This window comes from Apium graveolens, chromosome 9 (assembly GCF_009905375.1).
Source record: "Apium graveolens cultivar Ventura chromosome 9, ASM990537v1, whole genome shotgun sequence".
NCBI lineage: Eukaryota > Viridiplantae > Streptophyta > Magnoliopsida > Apiales > Apiaceae > Apium > Apium graveolens.
The window spans coordinates 141,377,638-141,396,322 of record NC_133655.1 but is presented as its reverse complement, the minus strand read 5'-3'; the positions used below and the strand labels follow the sequence as shown (position 1 = coordinate 141,396,322).

Below are 18,685 nucleotides of genomic sequence, written 5' to 3'. Positions count from 1 at the left end.
GACCTCTGTCAATGTTTTGTATTGTTTTTTTCATGTTTGATTTAGCAAGCTTGTGTAATTTAAATAGGTACAGTTAATTGGTCTTTAATCATACTTTTTACAATCTAGGACGCATTACATGGCCACTGATTATAATTATGCGAAATAATTATAATTTATCTTTTACTGAAAACTAGTTAACTCCATTTTGGTTAATTTATTTTATTTTAATTTATTTTCTTGTTAACAGAACGCATTGTTGGAAAAAAAAGAGGGTGAGATTCAGTTTTCTGGTGCTGAAGATGTTCTGACAACGGCTTTGGAGAGTCGTGAGCATTCTGGGAGGGTTCGGGCTGTTGGAGGGTACATCACTCCAAAGCAATACTTTAATTTGCCGAGAGAGCCAAAGCTTCGAATCACAAAGGCAGAGTTGATGGCCCGTGATCGACAAAGGGATGAACTGCTTGAAAAAAAGACGCAAGCTCTCGAGGCAGAGATTGATCACTTGAAGTCAGTGATCGAAAGTGGAGGTACTTTTCACTCTCCAATGCCGTCTGAAAAGGCAAGTTGCGATCCGGAAAAGGATAAAGAAATGAAGTCAAATCCACCATCTGCAAGAGGAGTTGTGTTGGTATATGAAGATGATGACAATGTTTTTACAGATGGCCCAGCTAGGCCTTCACCTCCTGGAAGTCACGTAAGTTATTCTAAATTTGTGAGCAACCTTGTGATTTATCTTACTAAGGTAAATCATTGTTACCTTAAATTTTTAATTTTTTTATTTAAATATTATAGGCCCAGCGATCTTGTGAGCTATCGGTCGAGAGACTAGATAATAAGGTTGCATTTGGTATGGTATATTCTCGTGAGGATAATTTTACCGATTTGGTACATGGATTTGATATACCAATTGGACATCAATGTGTCTCCGTTGATGGCCTCAAAAAACCAGATGCCTTGCTTCCAGCTGAGATGCGTGGTGATGATATGATGACTGTCCGCGATGCTCTAGGATCTTTTTTGGCATGGCCTGAGGAATTAATTAGCTACACAAATGTTGCGGTATGATGAATAATATATATGTATAATATTGTCTGAGTTTTGAAATTAAATTATTCATTTCAAGATATTAAAAATTAAGTGGTATGTAGATTTTATTTTGGTTTTATATTATCATCAGGTGCAGAAAAAAGAAAGGCCCCGAACAAGTGCTGAAAAAATAAAAAAGAATGACGGGTTGCAGGATTTGAAGGCACAATTCTTTCGAGCAAAGCCAGGTGTGAAAGTGCCAAAGGGCTTTCACCTGCTATATAAACATGCAACAACTTGGATGAAAACTATCGGGGTCAGTATCCAGGTTCGATGTGAGCCGGATGTATTTGGACATGAAAAAACAATTTATTTTTTGCATGAGAATGTTGTGTCTTTATTGGAGTTTGAAATGCTGGGCCAAGCAGTAGTTGCAAGTTACATGGCGTAAGTTACCTTTTTTTCTTTTTAATGATCATTCTTTTTTAATGTTTGTAATTTTCCAGAACTTGCATTTTAATATCAGCACTCTTTCGATAGGCACTTGCATTCTGAGATTAGTGAAATACTAGAACTGGCGGAGACATTTGCTTTTATTGATCCCGGATCCACATATCACGTGAATGCTGATTTTGAAGCATACATTTTAAACCGGTTGAGAGAGGATAACCCGGATCGCTTATTTTTTCTTCCGCATAATCAGAAGTAAGTACTTATTGTAATACTGAAAATTAAAAATATGGATTGTACAGTACAAACTTCTATGTAATGTGTCCTATCTGTCTTTGTTTTTTTTATGAAAATAGTATGCATTGGATTATGGTCGTTATCTGGGAAGGGGAAATATATATTCTGAATCCACTACCTCACCCAACACAATTTCTAGAACTAGAAAAGGCATTATCAAGGTAAATTTTTATTAACGTAACATTTTGGTATAATTTCATGTTCATTTTTGTACATTGTACGAGATTTTATATTTTTTATGCAGGGCTTTGAAAAGTTACAACTCTGAAACCGGTAGGGGCAACAAGATGGCCAAGGCAAAGTTTCTTAGTGTAAGTACAATAGATCGAGTACCTAATATTTGTGCTTAATATATATGATTTATTTGACATGCCTGATTTGTCTTTTAATTAATGAAACATGGATCTCCCAAACAACCCGGTGGGATTGAATGTGCGTATGTAATAATGCGATACATGAAAGAAATTATCGATGATGACAAGTTGAATTTTGCTAAAAAGGTATTATTTTGACGCTTCCAGTTTGCTATATACTGAGATATGGTTACTTTTCGATATGCTTACTTTTCATTCATGTATTGAATTTTGTTTGTTTGGAATTTGTAGTGGTTGGCCAACATTCGATCGTGTTACAGCATTGAACAACTAGATGAAGTTCTCATTGAGGCCCTGCAGTTCATCCAAGAGCATATCTGATCAATTCTTGTACTCAAGGTCTTTTCTTGTGCGTAGTCGTACATTTTGTAATTTAGATGGTTCGGTGTAGTAAGAATGTAAGTGTATGAATGCTGGGGTTGGTGTATAGGTTTGCAAATGCTGGGGGTTGTACATTTGGTAATGTAGATTCTGTAGTTTTTGAATGATTGATGTAGATGATGGGGTTGGTGTTGGTGATTTTTGGATGATTGATGTAGATGATGGGGTTGGTGTTGGTGGTTTTTGGATGATTGAATGGTTAAATGTATGAATGATTGACTGGTTGGATTTGTGTGGATGCTTATTATTCCCATGTTTTAGTTTTGGTTATGTAGTAAAGGACATCGGTTTTATTTATAACAAATGTCTACTAGTAACGAGTACATCATTTTTTTAGAAAATTAGTGATGTAAAACTTTACACACTTTGGTCTATAAACTTCTTACACATCACTTTCAATTAAGAAAAGCTGATGTCAAAAAAGATAATGTACATCACTTTAAGGTAAAAAACTGATGTCAAAGAAATCCAGGTTCAAGTTTAAATGAAACATAGAAACTACTTTGTTTAAGATAAAACTGATGTCAAGTAATATTATAAACATCACTTTTAACCAAACAAAACTGATGTCAAAAAACACAATGTACATCAGTTTCAGACAAACAACTGATGTCAAAGACTAACATGTTCAAGTCTAAATGATACATAGACATCACTTCATTCTAGAAAACACTGATGTCTATATGCTAAATTAGATATCACCTTTCATTAAAGAAACAGATGTTTAATATGTCATTTTACATCACCTCTGTCAAAATTATCGATGTTTTTGTGACGAAAAACATAGCTCAATATATGTTTAATATGTTTTAATAGGTGTAATTTAGTTATTAAATAATTTTGTTATAGCATTTTTTGTAAAAAAATCATCACATAGACATCAGTGTTTTTCACTAAAATTGATCTTTTTGTGACAAAAACATAGCTCATGATATGTTTAACATGTTTAATTAGGTGTAATTTAGTTATTAAATAATTTATTTATAGCATTTTATGTAAATAATCAACACATAGACATCTGTTTTTTTAACTAAAATCGATGTCTAATCGAGTATAGACATCGGGTATTCACCGATGTCTAGAATAGACATCACCGACATCAACATCGGTTGGGAAACTGCATAGACATCGGCCAAAAAGCGATGTCTATGGACTTTTTTCTTGTAGTGCTTATGATATATTGCCAGTATTTTTCCCTATTCTAAATTCAGGATAGTTAAATGTTTTTATATTTCGCTGCAATTACTCTTAATTATGCAAGTACCTTTTTGATCTTGTTCATGATTATTGTTGGTGATCTCTTGAGCAAATACCTATTATTCTAGGTTATTTGCAAACCCTGAATCGAGATGTTTTGGAATCAAAATAATTTGATATCAAAATACTCTACGGACTGGATGGTTATGATAAGGGTCAGGGATGAACTGGACCCTATGGGCCGAGAATGGACCAAACCCTTATTATTAGGCTATAATGCCTGGGTACCCGATATGTTGGTGGGTCTATACAGGTGGGTATAGATCCGCACTGTATCCTGACTAATCAGCAGGGTATAGTGCATATATTGGTTGTAGTGTCCATTCTAATTTATTGTTGATCGCCAGTAACGACATTCCTTCTTGAAAAATTTTATGATTGTAAAACCGGACAAGATCTTATTCAAAAGATGAATCAGTAAATTACTCGTTGCTCTTGATTTATGATTGAGGACTAATAAAGGCCAATGTTTTATTCGCTCAACTACTTTAAATAAATAAAAATGTTTATAAATTATTTAAATATTGTGTCCGGGAATTTCTTTTAATATTGATACCTGAAAATCAGTTATGTTACTTGCTGAGCATTTTTGGCTCACTCTTGCTTTGTGAATTCTTATTTCTTTCAGTTTTGAATGAGGATTATATTGAATAGCTCTTAATAGGCAGCAAAGTTGGAGAAATCCCAGCTGCAAGAGAATGGAGATGTTAAGACACGGGAGTTAGTAAAGAGGTAATAAAATTGTATTTAGTTGATATAAATTTTAAAAGATTAGATTTCTTATTTCATACCATAACCTGTAAGCGATCCATATTTGAGGTGTTTTAGGTATATTTGTTTGAATATACAGGTCTATATTGTTTAAAGTTATTTAGTGACACTCAATCCTGACCCCGGATTTGGGGATGTTACAGTTGGTATCAGAGCAACGGGTTATTGGTCCCTGAAATAAGAATATGTGGAAGTAAGATAGGATTGACAGGTCATATAAGATAAGGAAGATCCTAAGCATACTCATTTTGAGTTTGAGTTGAGTGTGAATTAAGACTAGTTGATCCGATATTGATTATTAAGATATGATATTGTTAAGATAGGTATAGGGCAAATATATTTGTGTGATAGATATATTACCCAGAGCCTAAAGTTGCGAGGAGTCGACAGCTCGTCGGATACTGGGTAAATTACCCTGATTTTTATGTGGTTTTAAAGAAAAATGCGATTGATTCTTATGAGAACTTCGTATAAGGAAAGATAGATGAGTTTTAGTATGGTCCAACCTAGAATTATGTAGTAGGACAAGCTCCAGGCTGGAGGCAACGAGTTGATTGAAGCTGACGAAGAGCCAATGTTGCAAGTTTCAAAGGCACCATCGTTGTGAGAAGTTTCTTATCACTTTTCGGGGTCCGTGTAAGGAATGACATGTACCTTATTAGATATGCTTAAGATTAACAAGAAGATACAAACTTATTTACAGATAGAATGTGAATTGTGTTAATTGGTTGTATTATGACATCAAAGATGATGTGAGAACATCAAAGATAGTATTAGATGTCAGCATTGGAGTTAGGATTATGAATAAGATAGTATGCGGCGGTAAATGAAGCTTACGTTGACTAATGAAGGTGAAATGAACCCAAGGAGGGGTAGAAGATATACCAAAGTGGATGGAACCTTATGTGGATGTTTCTTTAATTAGATACTTTATTGATAGAATATGAGAATAACAAACAACTCATATAGTAATGGCGACCATGCGTACGATTTTAAAAATTTTAAAATAAGTTTCCAAAAAAGATTTTCTTAATAAATTTCTAAAAGATCTTTACACAAAATAAGTTTCAGATTTGGTTGTCGAATTACTACTTGGGTTTCTTGTTTGTTATAAGCAGTAGATTACCTGGAAGAATAGTTGATTTAGAATTAGTATTGTTAGTTCAGAGGGCCAAGTAGATCCGCTAATATAGAGAAGTTAAAATTTTCTCGGAAGAAAAGTATAAACTTTGTTTATTAGTATCAACAAGAAAATTAATGTGTGGAAACATTATTTAACCTATTCCTGAAACTATTAAAGTTAAAAGGGTTTGTTGACCCAAAAGAAGCCAACGATGATTGAAGGAAATGGTGGAACTTTCCAGACGATTGAAGAAGAATATAATTCCCATTGATGGAGTCGAGGTGTTGCATGATCGATGGTAATTCTACGCGGCATAAAAAAAATTAGAAGCTATAATTATAAATCCCGTAAGAACGCGATCATAATCGAATTATTAAAGTAACGAATAGGAGGATGTTAAAAATACAGGACCTAGTAAGTAAGAATTTACTATAGCCAATCAATTTATGAAGGCATTTCCCAAGGACTTTCCGATGTTATTATACAACTTGGACTTTTAATCTGTCACTCGAATGAGCCTGAAGGTATACATAATGGAAAGGTGGATGACGACCAACGATATCATTATTCCCTATAAAACGACAACGTATACTCTTCTTGATTCTTGAATACGCAAGAGCTTCTCTCAATGATAAATTATGTGAGGTAAGCAGGAAAAAAAACTTATTGTATCCCTTTCAAATCATTTTTTTTTTCAAAATATTGCTTTCTGATTGAAACAAACAGTATTATGATGTGATACTTTATCGAAATGATGAAGAGTCTGGTGGGACGCCACTAATCATGTGATGTATGCCATATAGTATGAAAGACTGACCATCTTGAGTACAAATATGGTTGTCTCATTCATATCTCATATATCATTTATTCTCCTTTTTCAATCATGATTTATTGACTTATGGATTCTTCCACTTGTTTTGTTACACTGTTGTTCTTTACGCAGCTTCCCAATCAAAATCATATACACAAATTCTCTTCTTGTGTAAAGTCTACTCTTTGAACATTTTAAAAAAAGTGAAATGATCTCGTGTAGTAGGTGGAATTATCTGTTGAGTATAGAGATGATTGCAAGACAATAAATGGTGGACAATTATACACAAAGAAAAATGGGTATGCAGATAGCGTGGGTGACGAAGATATCAAATCAAAAACAGATACCTGATATATATATGATATATTTCAAGTCTAAGATTTTGGCATGAAATGGAATAGTTAGCGAACCGTATTAAGTAAATTAATCATAAAAAATAAGAAAGTAAAGTTGTGTACATCAGGCAAGGCAAACAAATGTCGGGACAACAACAGAAGACTTAGGAATTCTTAATAATGACTAAGACCAGCGATTAATATGTGAGAAGACGAAGCATACCTTAATCATGTGGGAAATGCTTGTCACGAAGATTTGAGAATCGAAGAAATTTTAATTACGAATAAATTTTGAGTGTGCTCTTCAAGGAATATTAGGTTTTCTAACTCAAGTAAGTGAGTTATGGTGGATTTGACACCCAATCCTGATCCCAAATTTGGGGATGTTACACATGTCTTACACAACAGTCCCCTTATGACCAGCCTGAGCAGTACTGAGATTAAAAGGCAATTTGGTTTGTTTTGACAAAGGACATACTGGACAAGCTTGATTACATTTGTCCAAAACAGTACCTTGAAGATCTTATATCTTATGAAGAAACTCAGTGAAGGCATGCCCTAGACGAAGATGCCAAAGGGCACTAAGCTTATGCTTAGACATTACTGTATTCACCAGTTGAGAATTATCGCCAATAGAGGTATTGGAAGCTTGAAATTCGATTGAGATGATATAAACCATCAATAAACTTCCCATGTGCCAAAGGTAAAGTAGAATTCAAGCCAAAAAAGTCATAAGATTCAGGATGAAAAGAAATTACTCCTTTAGAATCAGAAAACCATTTGGAAACTGAAAATAAATTTTAATCAAAAGAAGGAACAAACAACATATTATGAAGTTTGAACTGCGGATGCACACTAAAAGTACCAATCTGGTTTACCAATAAGGAAACACCATTTGGCAAAGCTAAATGAATAGGTATTGTTAAAGGCCTGACATCAACCAGTAAATCAAGTGAGCAACAAATATGGTCCGTTGCTCCAGAATCAATCATCCATACATAATGGGAAACTTGAGAAACAACCAGACTCACACTTGAAGTGACCATGCCAGCTAAATGATCATCAGGATTACCTTTGCCCGTAGAATTTCCCATAAAGAAACTCACCATATGACTGATTTGATTGATCCGGCTCTGCATATTATGCATCTTATCATTATTGGAAGTCATGGAACAAGTTAAAGCAGAATTAGCCCGAATATTTTTAGGCAAAGTACGAAATTGAGAAGGATTATGTACACTACCGGCTTCCTTCTTCTTCTTCTTCTTCTTCTTCTTTTTCCAATTGGTTGGATAACAAATAAACTTGAAATAATTTTCTTTTGTATGTCCATTGTAATTATAATGTGAACATTTAAGAAAAGGGCTTGACTGATGTATTCATAAAAAAAGCCCTGGAACCAGAAGCATCTGCACTAGAATTTGCTACCAAGGCATTAACAAATGGACTCAAGTTTTGAACTGGGCTCTGAATTCCTTTCCTCGTCCTCTCATCTTGTTGAACATAAGCATAAGCTTGAGAAACAGCGAGCATAGGTGTCATTATTAAGATTTGACCATGAATTGTAGAATTGTTGTCATGCAATCCCATGAGAAATTGGAGTAATTTTCTTTTTTGATCTCGTTCAATTTGAATTTTGTGAGCACCACAAACATAGTCTACCTTAGGCTCAAGAATAACATATTCATCCCATAAGTCTTCCAATTTGTGAAAATAGACTTCAACAAATCTATTTCCTTGTTCTGAGCTATGAATGTCCTTAAAAACTTGAAAAAATCTATGTTCACTTACTCCAGAAAAGCGCTCTCTCAATTCATTCCAAACTTTAATAGCTGTAGTGATATAATTTAATCCATCTGAAATATCATCTGCTACTGAGTTTAAGATCCAAGTTATAATTAGATCATTGGCTCTCTCCCATTGTGCATACAACGAAGAAGATTTAGATAGTTTCAGATAAGTTTCATTAATGAAAACAAACTTGTTCTCGCATTCAAAGCTATCTGCATAGATCTACACCAAGGAGCGTAATTATCTGGATCTAGTAGTTTCTTAGCTAACAATTGCAAGCCTTGATGATCCGTGTTATTTATGAACATCAGATGTGCATTGCTATCAATAGCTATATTGAACAACAACATGGTTCTGTATTTTTTTCTTTTTCAATTACATCATCCACATGATTACTTGAAGCAGAAGTACGAAAATTATCAACAAAAGTATTTTTCAACATGACTAATAGGAGAAAAATGATCTAATACTCGTTAATTTGTGCAAAACAAGTCTATTTGACAAATATCAATTAACAACTTTAAACTAAATAGAGCTGATCTAGACAATTACAAGTCTCAATTATTTAATCGCGGAAACAAGCAGTAAACGATGAAAATGAACAATTGAACTTAAAAATAAGGACTTAAACTCGGCGTGAGCTATGCGAAATTGAAAACGAATCAGTAATTGTGTGAACGAGTAAGATCACAACAGCATCTAGAATCATAAATAGTCATGTTTGGCTGTGATACATGATAGATTTAAGAATGTAAAATTATGAATGTATATGAGTAAACTTGAACAAGAAAAAAAGAAAAAACTGATAAAATGTATTTCAACAAATTTGATTGAACAAAGTTATGGTTTACATATTTATATATATAGACAAAACTGATCCTAACAAACTTTTCAGAATGACAACTGGCTAAGTAATGACTCAAGTCAAAGTAGCTTTGTCTAACTCTTGCATAACTTGTGACTATACAGTTAATTCATATGTGTCCATGACTTAAATTTCGACACGTGTCATGCCACGTTATTTTGTAATTGTTTTGGTATAACTTTTGAGTTACCTAACATTGTTATTTATAAAATTGTATCTTCAATACTACACAGATAAACTCAGAGATTTTGTGAAAACAACCTCTTCCTTTATATTTTCAATACTATACAAATAACCCGGAGTTTTTATGAAAACATCCTCTTTATTTATTTTTTGAATGTGGGGAAAATTGCATATATCATACCCATGCCCTCCCCTATGCGGGTATTTACTGGGTAAGTACTTTCCTTTTCGGATCACAAAAAGAATGAACAACAGCAGCTATTGTCCAGTGTAGGCATGACAAGTATATTAATAACATGGGAAATCAGGATTAAAGAAAGTTGGAACAAGAGAATTATATAGTCATAATAAGTAGAGAGGAAAAAAACTTCGGTGCTTCCTTTTTTAGCGGGGAAAATGAAAAATGTGGCAACTTTTTTTTTCTTTGGGTTTTGTTTGTTGACATTACAGTTATGAAGTGTGCAAAAATCCAATGTATATTGGTATGTTGGATGCTTAACCATGGCTGTAAGTGCTTTGTTAGCATTTCTCCAAAATTCAACAAGTAAAAAAATTGAAATTGTTTCGATTAAAATGTCAATCCACAACGAGTTTATTCTTCTTTGCGATCCAGAAAGTAATACATGGAACTGATCATTTTGTAAATGCAAAAGCATCAATCAAATGTGACCAAGATGAACTGTATAAACTTCGAAGCACACTTGGCTGCTGATATAAGTATAACACGGTAACACTATTGTGATCCGCTGTCTTAGAAAGACTGTCATTGTTTATCAGTACTTCATCTAATTCTTCACTTGCCCTTGGCCTTGGGTGAATTACCCGGGTTGAGTTCATCCCAGGCCTCGATCCACGTGACCATGGCATCGCCTAACTTGGTGAAGTATGGGTCTATCTTGCCAAGCTTTTCCTTCACTTGTTTCGACAGCTCAATGTAGCAAGCTTGAACAGTAGTGCACTCCTTCGGAAGTATAGCTGTCTGGAAAAATGGGATGATCTCTTCTTGCCAAAAGATGCCTTTGTACTCCTTTTTCAGGTTTACGAAAGGATTGCTTGCTTTACTGTGCCAGATGTAAGGAAGTCCTGTCTTCACTCCTAGCCCCAGATGATCACAGATCACCTATAAACAAAACAAGAATTGAATTTGATATTAGCGAGTAACAGGTTACTGATGTTAATTAAATTTTGGAATTGCATTGTTAATAAAGTAGTAGAAGCTCGAAATTCACCTTAACACACCAACCAGCCCACATATCGTCGTAACGACCAATAGGTTGGCCTTCACCCATAAGACCAAAGTACATAGCAGGACCAATGAGATCGCGATCAAAAGCCAAATTCATGCCACACATGGGAAATAAGGTGCCCTTTGGTATTGTCATAACTGCGTCGACATACCTGACTCAGAGGAAAATAATTTATGAAAACATATACTCGTGCGCTTAAAAGACATGTGAATGTGCAGGTAAAGAACAACAGACCTCTTGTTCCTCTCACTAGGCTTCACAAGTTGTGTAGGCGCATCATAATCGGGAATGTTGAGCCAGAGTCCATGAGAAACAGCAGTTGGAACACCCTCTCGAAGGCTGAAAGGATATCCCCGGACGAAATCAGCACCGTCTGCATAGGGATCATACAAGGTGTTGAAAAAGTAGGGAGAGGATGGGCAAAGCAAATTCTTGATGTGCTGCTCCAGTGCATTAATATCTTGGCCTGATGGATTTTTGGCAACCTTTAAACCAATAAATTTGAAAAATCAGATAATGTGTCGGATTTAACAAAGAATAAAATGCAGTGCATAGATTATATAATACTCACAAAGCAGTCATCATCAATGGTGTAAATGTACTTCTTTTTAGAAACCATGTAACCGAAACAACGACAAGCGGAGTCCTTAAAGGAAATGCAAGAAGCCTTAGGACCAAGAATCTTGTTAATGTCGTTACGATTATAAAGATCATACTGAAAACCATCAGGCACTTTGATGGTCTTGGAAGGATCGCCATCCTGAACAATAATGAGATGGTAAGGCTGAAAGAAAGGCCTCCACATTTCCAAGAAATCGAGGTTGCGAATAGTAGGGATCACGATATCTAGCTCATCTTTCAAAGGAGGTGGTGGTGCAGTAGCCATAATTCACAAAAACTAAAACTACAGAAAGATATGAAAAGAGTATAGTATGAGAAGAGTAGAGAAAAGGAGAGAGTTGTATAAATAAGATGCATGAGTGCGAGTGAAAAGGGTAGCGTGGAGGGTTGTCAAGAGAAAGGGGAGGTGTGTGCGGTGCAGGACTTGTTCTGCTTTCCCGTTTTTGGAGCCGGGCTTTTTGTTGTGTCTTTGCTTTTTTCACATCCTTGTTTATTTTCACGTTTATTCCACAAGAAAAACAATCATTACCCTTGCAAAAATCCATGATTTTTGTCTTAAAAGAGTTAAAGTTATTTTAAAATATTTTTAAAAGTGATGAGTAAATTATACTTATAAATTATTTAAGTGTTTGGATAGATTAACTTATAAGTCACCTTTTTTTAAATGATTTAAAATAAATAATTTTTAAATATAATAATTTTAATTTGTGAATTTTAAAATTGGATTAACATTTTAAAACTACTATCTTAAAAGTGAATCTAATACAAAAAGCAAAAAATCAAATTAAGTTTAGAAAAAGTACGTCAATACAGCAACATCTCTGATGGATAAAAACCCTTAGTTAAAAATGTGTCAAAATTATCATAAATAAATATTATAGAGATTGTGTAAAAAATAATCCACTTCTATGGTGCATTTTTGTTAGCTAAAAATTTAGCCAACCTCCCTATATTGGCTATATTTGTCGAACATGTCTATCAAAATAATGCATACTACTTATAATAACATGAAATAATAAAACATACTATTTTTAAAATATAGCCAATTATTATAGTCAACTCTATCAAAGTAAATCAACTAACAAGTTCAGCAAATTTTATATAATCACTATTTTATGTCATTTTAGCCAACCACTTTAACCAACATTATTGGAGATTTTCTTATAAGTTATAAATTTGACTAATAAATTATGTTAATAAACACTGATCAATAAATTATTACTAGTATAAACTACAAGTAACTTATAAGCCAGCAAACCCTGAGTTTTTATTAACATAAATCATGAAAAAGAATGGTTAACTAAATTTATATTAAATGATTTTAGGGGTCAAGAACATATCATTAACATAAATAAAGTATTGAGCCTATGCCTGGAGTGTTTGTTTATTAAATTTATAAGTGAAATTTATTACTTATAAACTAATAAGTTGAATTTATGGATACTGTAACGTCAAGTTTTTGGGGAAATATATTATTCGAAATTACTCTTTTGCTCATATAATTTAATAAATATCAAAAATAGTTTTGTTAATGGAAATCGAACATATGACACCTATTTACAAATTAAACACATCAACCACTTGAGTTAGAGACACATTCGGTTAAATTTTTATAACATTAAGTATTGAGTTAGAACTTGATGGGAAATGAACCTATTTCAACTATATGCAAATTAAACACATCAACCCCTTGAGCTATGAGCTAGAGAAACATTTGGTTAAATTTTTATAACATTAAGTAGTTAGAACTTATTTATTTACACGGTATTTTTGGGGAAATATTTTATTCAAAATTACTCTTTTGCCCATGTATTTATCGAACCTATGCCACCTATTTGCAAATTAAACACATCAACCACTTGAGCTAGAGACACATTTGGTTAAATTTTTATAACATTAAATATTGAGTTAGAATTTATTTATTTACACGAAGTGTTGCAAATTAAACACATCAACCACTTGAGCTAGAGACAAATTTGGTTAAAATTTTATAATATTAAGTATTGAGTTAGAACTTATTTATTTACACGAAGGGTCTTGCCTTATATTAAATTTTAATATTTATATAAAACATAATGATTTGAGACTTCATTGAATAACTCATTTCGATATGCTAACTTTTCACTTATAGCAAATACATGACTTCAACTAATTGAGGTAGAAGCTCCTTTGATTATATTTTGATAAAATCAAGTATTGAGTTACATACTTCTTTCTTTATTTTGGATAACTAAACCTATATAATTCAATATTTATATAGAATAAAATTATTTCAAGACTTGGGTAATTAGCTGATTACAATATAATAACTTTATACTCATGTGCAATAATGTGATTATATGTTTTTTTTAATTTAGACATTAAATAAATATTTTCTTGTTGATAATATATTATCATATTAACTTGTTAATAATATCTTACCATATAATAAAAATTTATTAATTTATCGAAACTCGGATAATTAACTCACATCGAGATACTAACTTTATACTCGTATAACAACTAAGGGTATAATCAATCCGAGTCGATTCGAAAACTGTCAAGCTCGAAAATGTTCGGGTTCGAGTACGAACTCGAGTTCAACCGAACCTTAAATTTCAAACTCGAAATTCAGGTCGTAAAAAGTTCTATGGGTTCAATTTTTTCAGGGAAAACATGAAATTAGGTTTGGATGGCTAAACCTATATAATTTAATATTGATATATAATAAAATTATTCTAAAACTTGAGTAATTAGCTCACTATAATATACTAACTCTATACCCTTGTACAACCACCTGATTTTAATTATTTTTTATTTATAAAAAATTTACAAATATTAAATAAATAACTTGTTGATATTATGTTAGCATATTAACTTATTGATAATATATTACCATTTAATAATAGTTTAATAATTATCGAGACTTAGGTAATTAACTCACTTCAAAATACTAACTTTACAACAATTAAGGGTATAATCAAGTCGAGCCGAGTCGAAAACTTTTAGACTTGAACTCGATTAAAAATGTTCGGGCTCGAGCACGGGCTCGGTTTCAACCGAATCTTAAATCAAGTATGAAACTTGGGTCGTAAATAGTCTGGTAGCCTCAAGTTCGGCTCAAAAACTTGAATCAATTTCGCAAAATATTGACAAAAACTCGAATTATGATAGGTTATGCTCGAATTCGATTCTAATAAATATATAAAATATTAATAAAATATTAAATATTTATATAAAAATATATTTCAATATGGTAAATGGTAAGAGTGCATATAAATTTAATGGTAAGAGCGCATATAAATTTCAATATAGTAAGAGTGTATATAAATTTAAAGTATTTTCAATGGTAATAGTGCACTCTAAACTTTACATTCGCGACACAATATAAATTTAAGGATGTTCGTCGTTGCAGTAGTCCTTCTAACATGAACCACGCAATATGGTATGAAACAACACACAAATATCGTAAAAGTACACAAAAAATAGCAATATTTTTTATAAATAAAGTTAGCTCGTGCCTTGCACGGGTAATAAAGCTAGTTTTGTCTAAAACTGTAACTCCCCTTTTTTTATAATAAAAGGAGATATTATTTAAAATTCATAAACCTGCAAACAGAGCACTAATATTTTCTAAACAATAATTAAATAGTTTAAAAATCTTCAAAAATAATATTAAATCTCCAAACTGTCTAAATCAAATATATAAATGTCGAATCTCTAAATAATTAAATCTCAATATTGATAAAGTCAGAAATCCTAATCAACGAAATGAGGTAGCTCTCCATAACATAATCCCAGATCCCCCTAAGCACCTGCCAGAAAAAGAATACGGCATGAGCCAAACTCCCAGTACGGATTTGGAATACAATTTATAAAATAAAAATCAGAAATGAAGATTTCACAAATTATAATAAAGCAATAATTTTAAAACAAGCAGGGATGAAACAACGAGGGGTTAGGATATTTCATACTGAGATCAGAACAGATACAAATACACACATCATCATAGGGTACCTAATGCATGCAACAGAATGGATAATGTGTACGGCATATACAATGTCACCATAAATCAAACCACAAATCAAACTCTGGGTGCACTCACGTATCCTGAACAAATATCAAATGCGCAAAAGCTCCTCCCAATAGCTAACAGAAGGATACGCCGTGACCAATCACACTGTCACGGAAGTGTCATGTCACTGGTGTCGCAATGACATGGCTGTAGTACCCCTACAGCTGGTTAACTCGGTATACCCTATATCTCTAAGGGTTCAAATAAAAATATTCTCGCAAAATTTAAAAAAAAATCACCTGAGACAAATGATACAAATTTCTAAAGAAGGAGGGTGTCAAATAATTTTTGAAAATCGCATAGACTGATATTTACATTTTTCCAAATCAATTTTAAAATAATTTTTGGAAGTGAAAACAGTCGGATCAAATATTTAATGGAACGAGCGGGATACAGAAATGAGTGAATCAAATATATACAAATGTTAAGAGGAGTAGCGCTGAATAAAAAGGGGACGAAATCCATACATCAAATATCGCTTAATGCTAACAAAGTACGTGAACGATCCGCTAATTTCCCGGTCCCCGATCTAAATTCAAAAAAAATATTTATTGTTATAATAAATTTTTTCCGCAATTTTTTATAATTATATAATATTTTTTAACCAAGCGAACTAAAGCACCAACATATTTATAATTGTGAATATTAAAATAATACTCTCGGCTCTCGTAACTTGAACAGACGCCACATACAATAACTTCTTTGACATGAAGGAACTACTATAATATATCAAAATAAAATATTATAATACAAAAAGAAATGCATGAAGTGCTGGCCTTATAATATAAAAATAATAATTTAGTTGATATTGTTACACCAACTACTACACTTACATTACTATGCCCTGGCAAGTGCAAGCATCTCATATGAAATAAAATAGAATAATAAAATAATTAGTAAATAACAAGCTAGCCATTACATCCAAAATGTGCAAACCCGTGAGTATGAAATTCAAAATCCCGTTTATTGGACCAATTAACAACTTGCCATGAAAATTACTTTACAAATTACTAGCTAACATAATTCAAAACAAAATAAAAATAAGAAACAAATAATTTAATTATAGAAACAAACTTTAATTCGGCTAAACCTGAATATACAAACCTGGACATAAATTCATGTTTCAATGTTTAATAAACTCACAAATTAAAAGACATATATATATATATATATATTAAACTATAAAATATGTCACAACTCAAAAGAATTCATTAATACTATAAAATTGGGCCAAACTATGCATGCGAGGAAACAAGATTAGACAAAACAAATTATTATTTATTTTTAAACATATATATATATAATTTATATGTTGAACAAAATAGTAACAAAAGCCCATTGATATCTGTAAAAATGTACACTATGTGTCATGTTAAAATTACAATAATATTTAAATTTTAACACCACTCCTGGTGATACTGACCACTTTATCAACAAAATATTTATATAAGTGTACAGGGGTGCTCATTTGGGTGCAGCCAATAATACGTTAAAAAATCTCATTAAAAAGACTAAATTACCGTGAGAATTGAACTCAAGTTATTTTATTTAACTGTATAACCTCTTACCACTACACCATATTGTCACATTTTATCATACACATAATATCTAAGTGTGTGCTAAATGAATATTTTATTTAATCTGAAAGATACTTGAATTCCGCAAAAAAAGGATAGTTAGTTGAATATTTGTACAGTTAATTTTAAAGAACTGAATTCCAGATATAAAATTAGGCATAATACATAATTGGATTATTATCTTATTTATTAATCATTTTTTAGTTTGAAATTATATCTCATATATTTTTAACATATTTTTTATTATAAAAAGTAATTAAAATGTACATATATAATTTTTTAAAAAATATTGAATATAGAATCGCTTATATATAAATAATCTATATTGGTATTACATATTTAGATAAATTCGAATTATAATGAATCAATGCATTTTATAACTTGACCAATTATTCGAAAAATACTCGAAATTTGACTATATGACCCGGCCGAAAAACATCGTCACATTCTACGTTTAGTAAATTTAAATTACAAGCTCGGCGAAAATATTTTACCAATAATGTGAAAATATTTAATATCTTATGTTAATATAAATTAATGTGTTTGAGGTCTTTATACGATCAAGTCAATTGATTATTTATATTAAAATTACTAACTTCACTGGTAACGCATTATTATTTTTGGGATTTGTCCCAATTTTAAGAATATTTGAAATTTGAAATGAGATCTCACTAGATTTGTTAAAACTACGATTATATATTAAATCGATTTATTTTTCATTTTTCACTTTTAAAAAACTAACTTTTTAAAAATAATTCTTTTAGATCAACAATATTCATTGATCAAGATAAAATTGTACAAATATTTTGAATTATTTTAATATTTTGAAGTATTCAAATAAAAGTTATATCTATGCTATATTGTAGCATTTGATTCAATGCATTTAATATTATTTAAGGAAAAAACATATATTGTTCAATAATTTGATGGAATTAACCAGTTCAAATGATATTTATAAAACTTTATCGAACTGAAATTTTTTAATTTTAGAAGAATAGTATAAAATGTTATCAAATTATTATATGAATAAATATTAGAGTCGTAATGAAAGAAACTTAAAAACGGTTTAAATAACGATATAAATATAATTTTTCTTTCGAATTCTTGAAAAAAATCATGAATATCAATAATAAGCCTTAAAAATATATAATTCATTTTTATGTTACAACCATGATTGGTACCCGGTTACGTAAAAAATAGACATGGATTGTTTGTCAATGATAATGTGAATACCATATATAAATTATAGCAATTTATTTATTACATAATTTTAATTTTTGAATAATTATAAATGCATGTTATTTAAATAATCAATTATCTCACTAGATGTTAATAATGATTATACATGTACATAAATCAGATATTTAGTATATAAATAATTGAAACCATCATAATTTACTAAGAGATGTGATATACAATAATTTACATGTTAATACACACACATACATATAACTTAATCTTAATTTGTTAAAAGTAGTGTAAATAAAAAACTAACATTTTCCCATACATACGTTGCATTTCAAAAATTAATATTTTTTAT

At 31.5% G+C, this 18,685-nt stretch overlaps 2 protein-coding genes across 2 annotated transcripts; both read right to left on the bottom strand.

Annotated features, from left to right (window-relative positions):
- Positions 1-8,160: 8,160 nt before the first annotated feature.
- LOC141685627 (uncharacterized) lies at positions 8,161-9,040 on the bottom strand. Its single transcript, XM_074490722.1, has 2 exons — positions 8,978-9,040; positions 8,161-8,820 (listed from the first exon to the last, which is right to left on the bottom strand). Exons 1-2 carry the CDS (start codon positions 9,038-9,040, stop codon positions 8,161-8,163), a joined length of 723 nt encoding a protein of 240 aa, XP_074346823.1.
- Positions 9,041-10,191: 1,151 nt separating this feature from the next.
- LOC141684549 (putative UDP-arabinopyranose mutase 1) lies at positions 10,192-11,827 on the bottom strand. Its single transcript, XM_074489576.1, has 4 exons — positions 11,465-11,827; positions 11,128-11,378; positions 10,876-11,044; positions 10,192-10,766 (listed from the first exon to the last, which is right to left on the bottom strand). Exons 1-4 carry the CDS (start codon positions 11,777-11,779, stop codon positions 10,440-10,442), a joined length of 1,062 nt encoding a protein of 353 aa, XP_074345677.1. The 5' UTR covers positions 11,780-11,827; the 3' UTR covers positions 10,192-10,439.
- Positions 11,828-18,685: the final 6,858 nt, after the last annotated feature.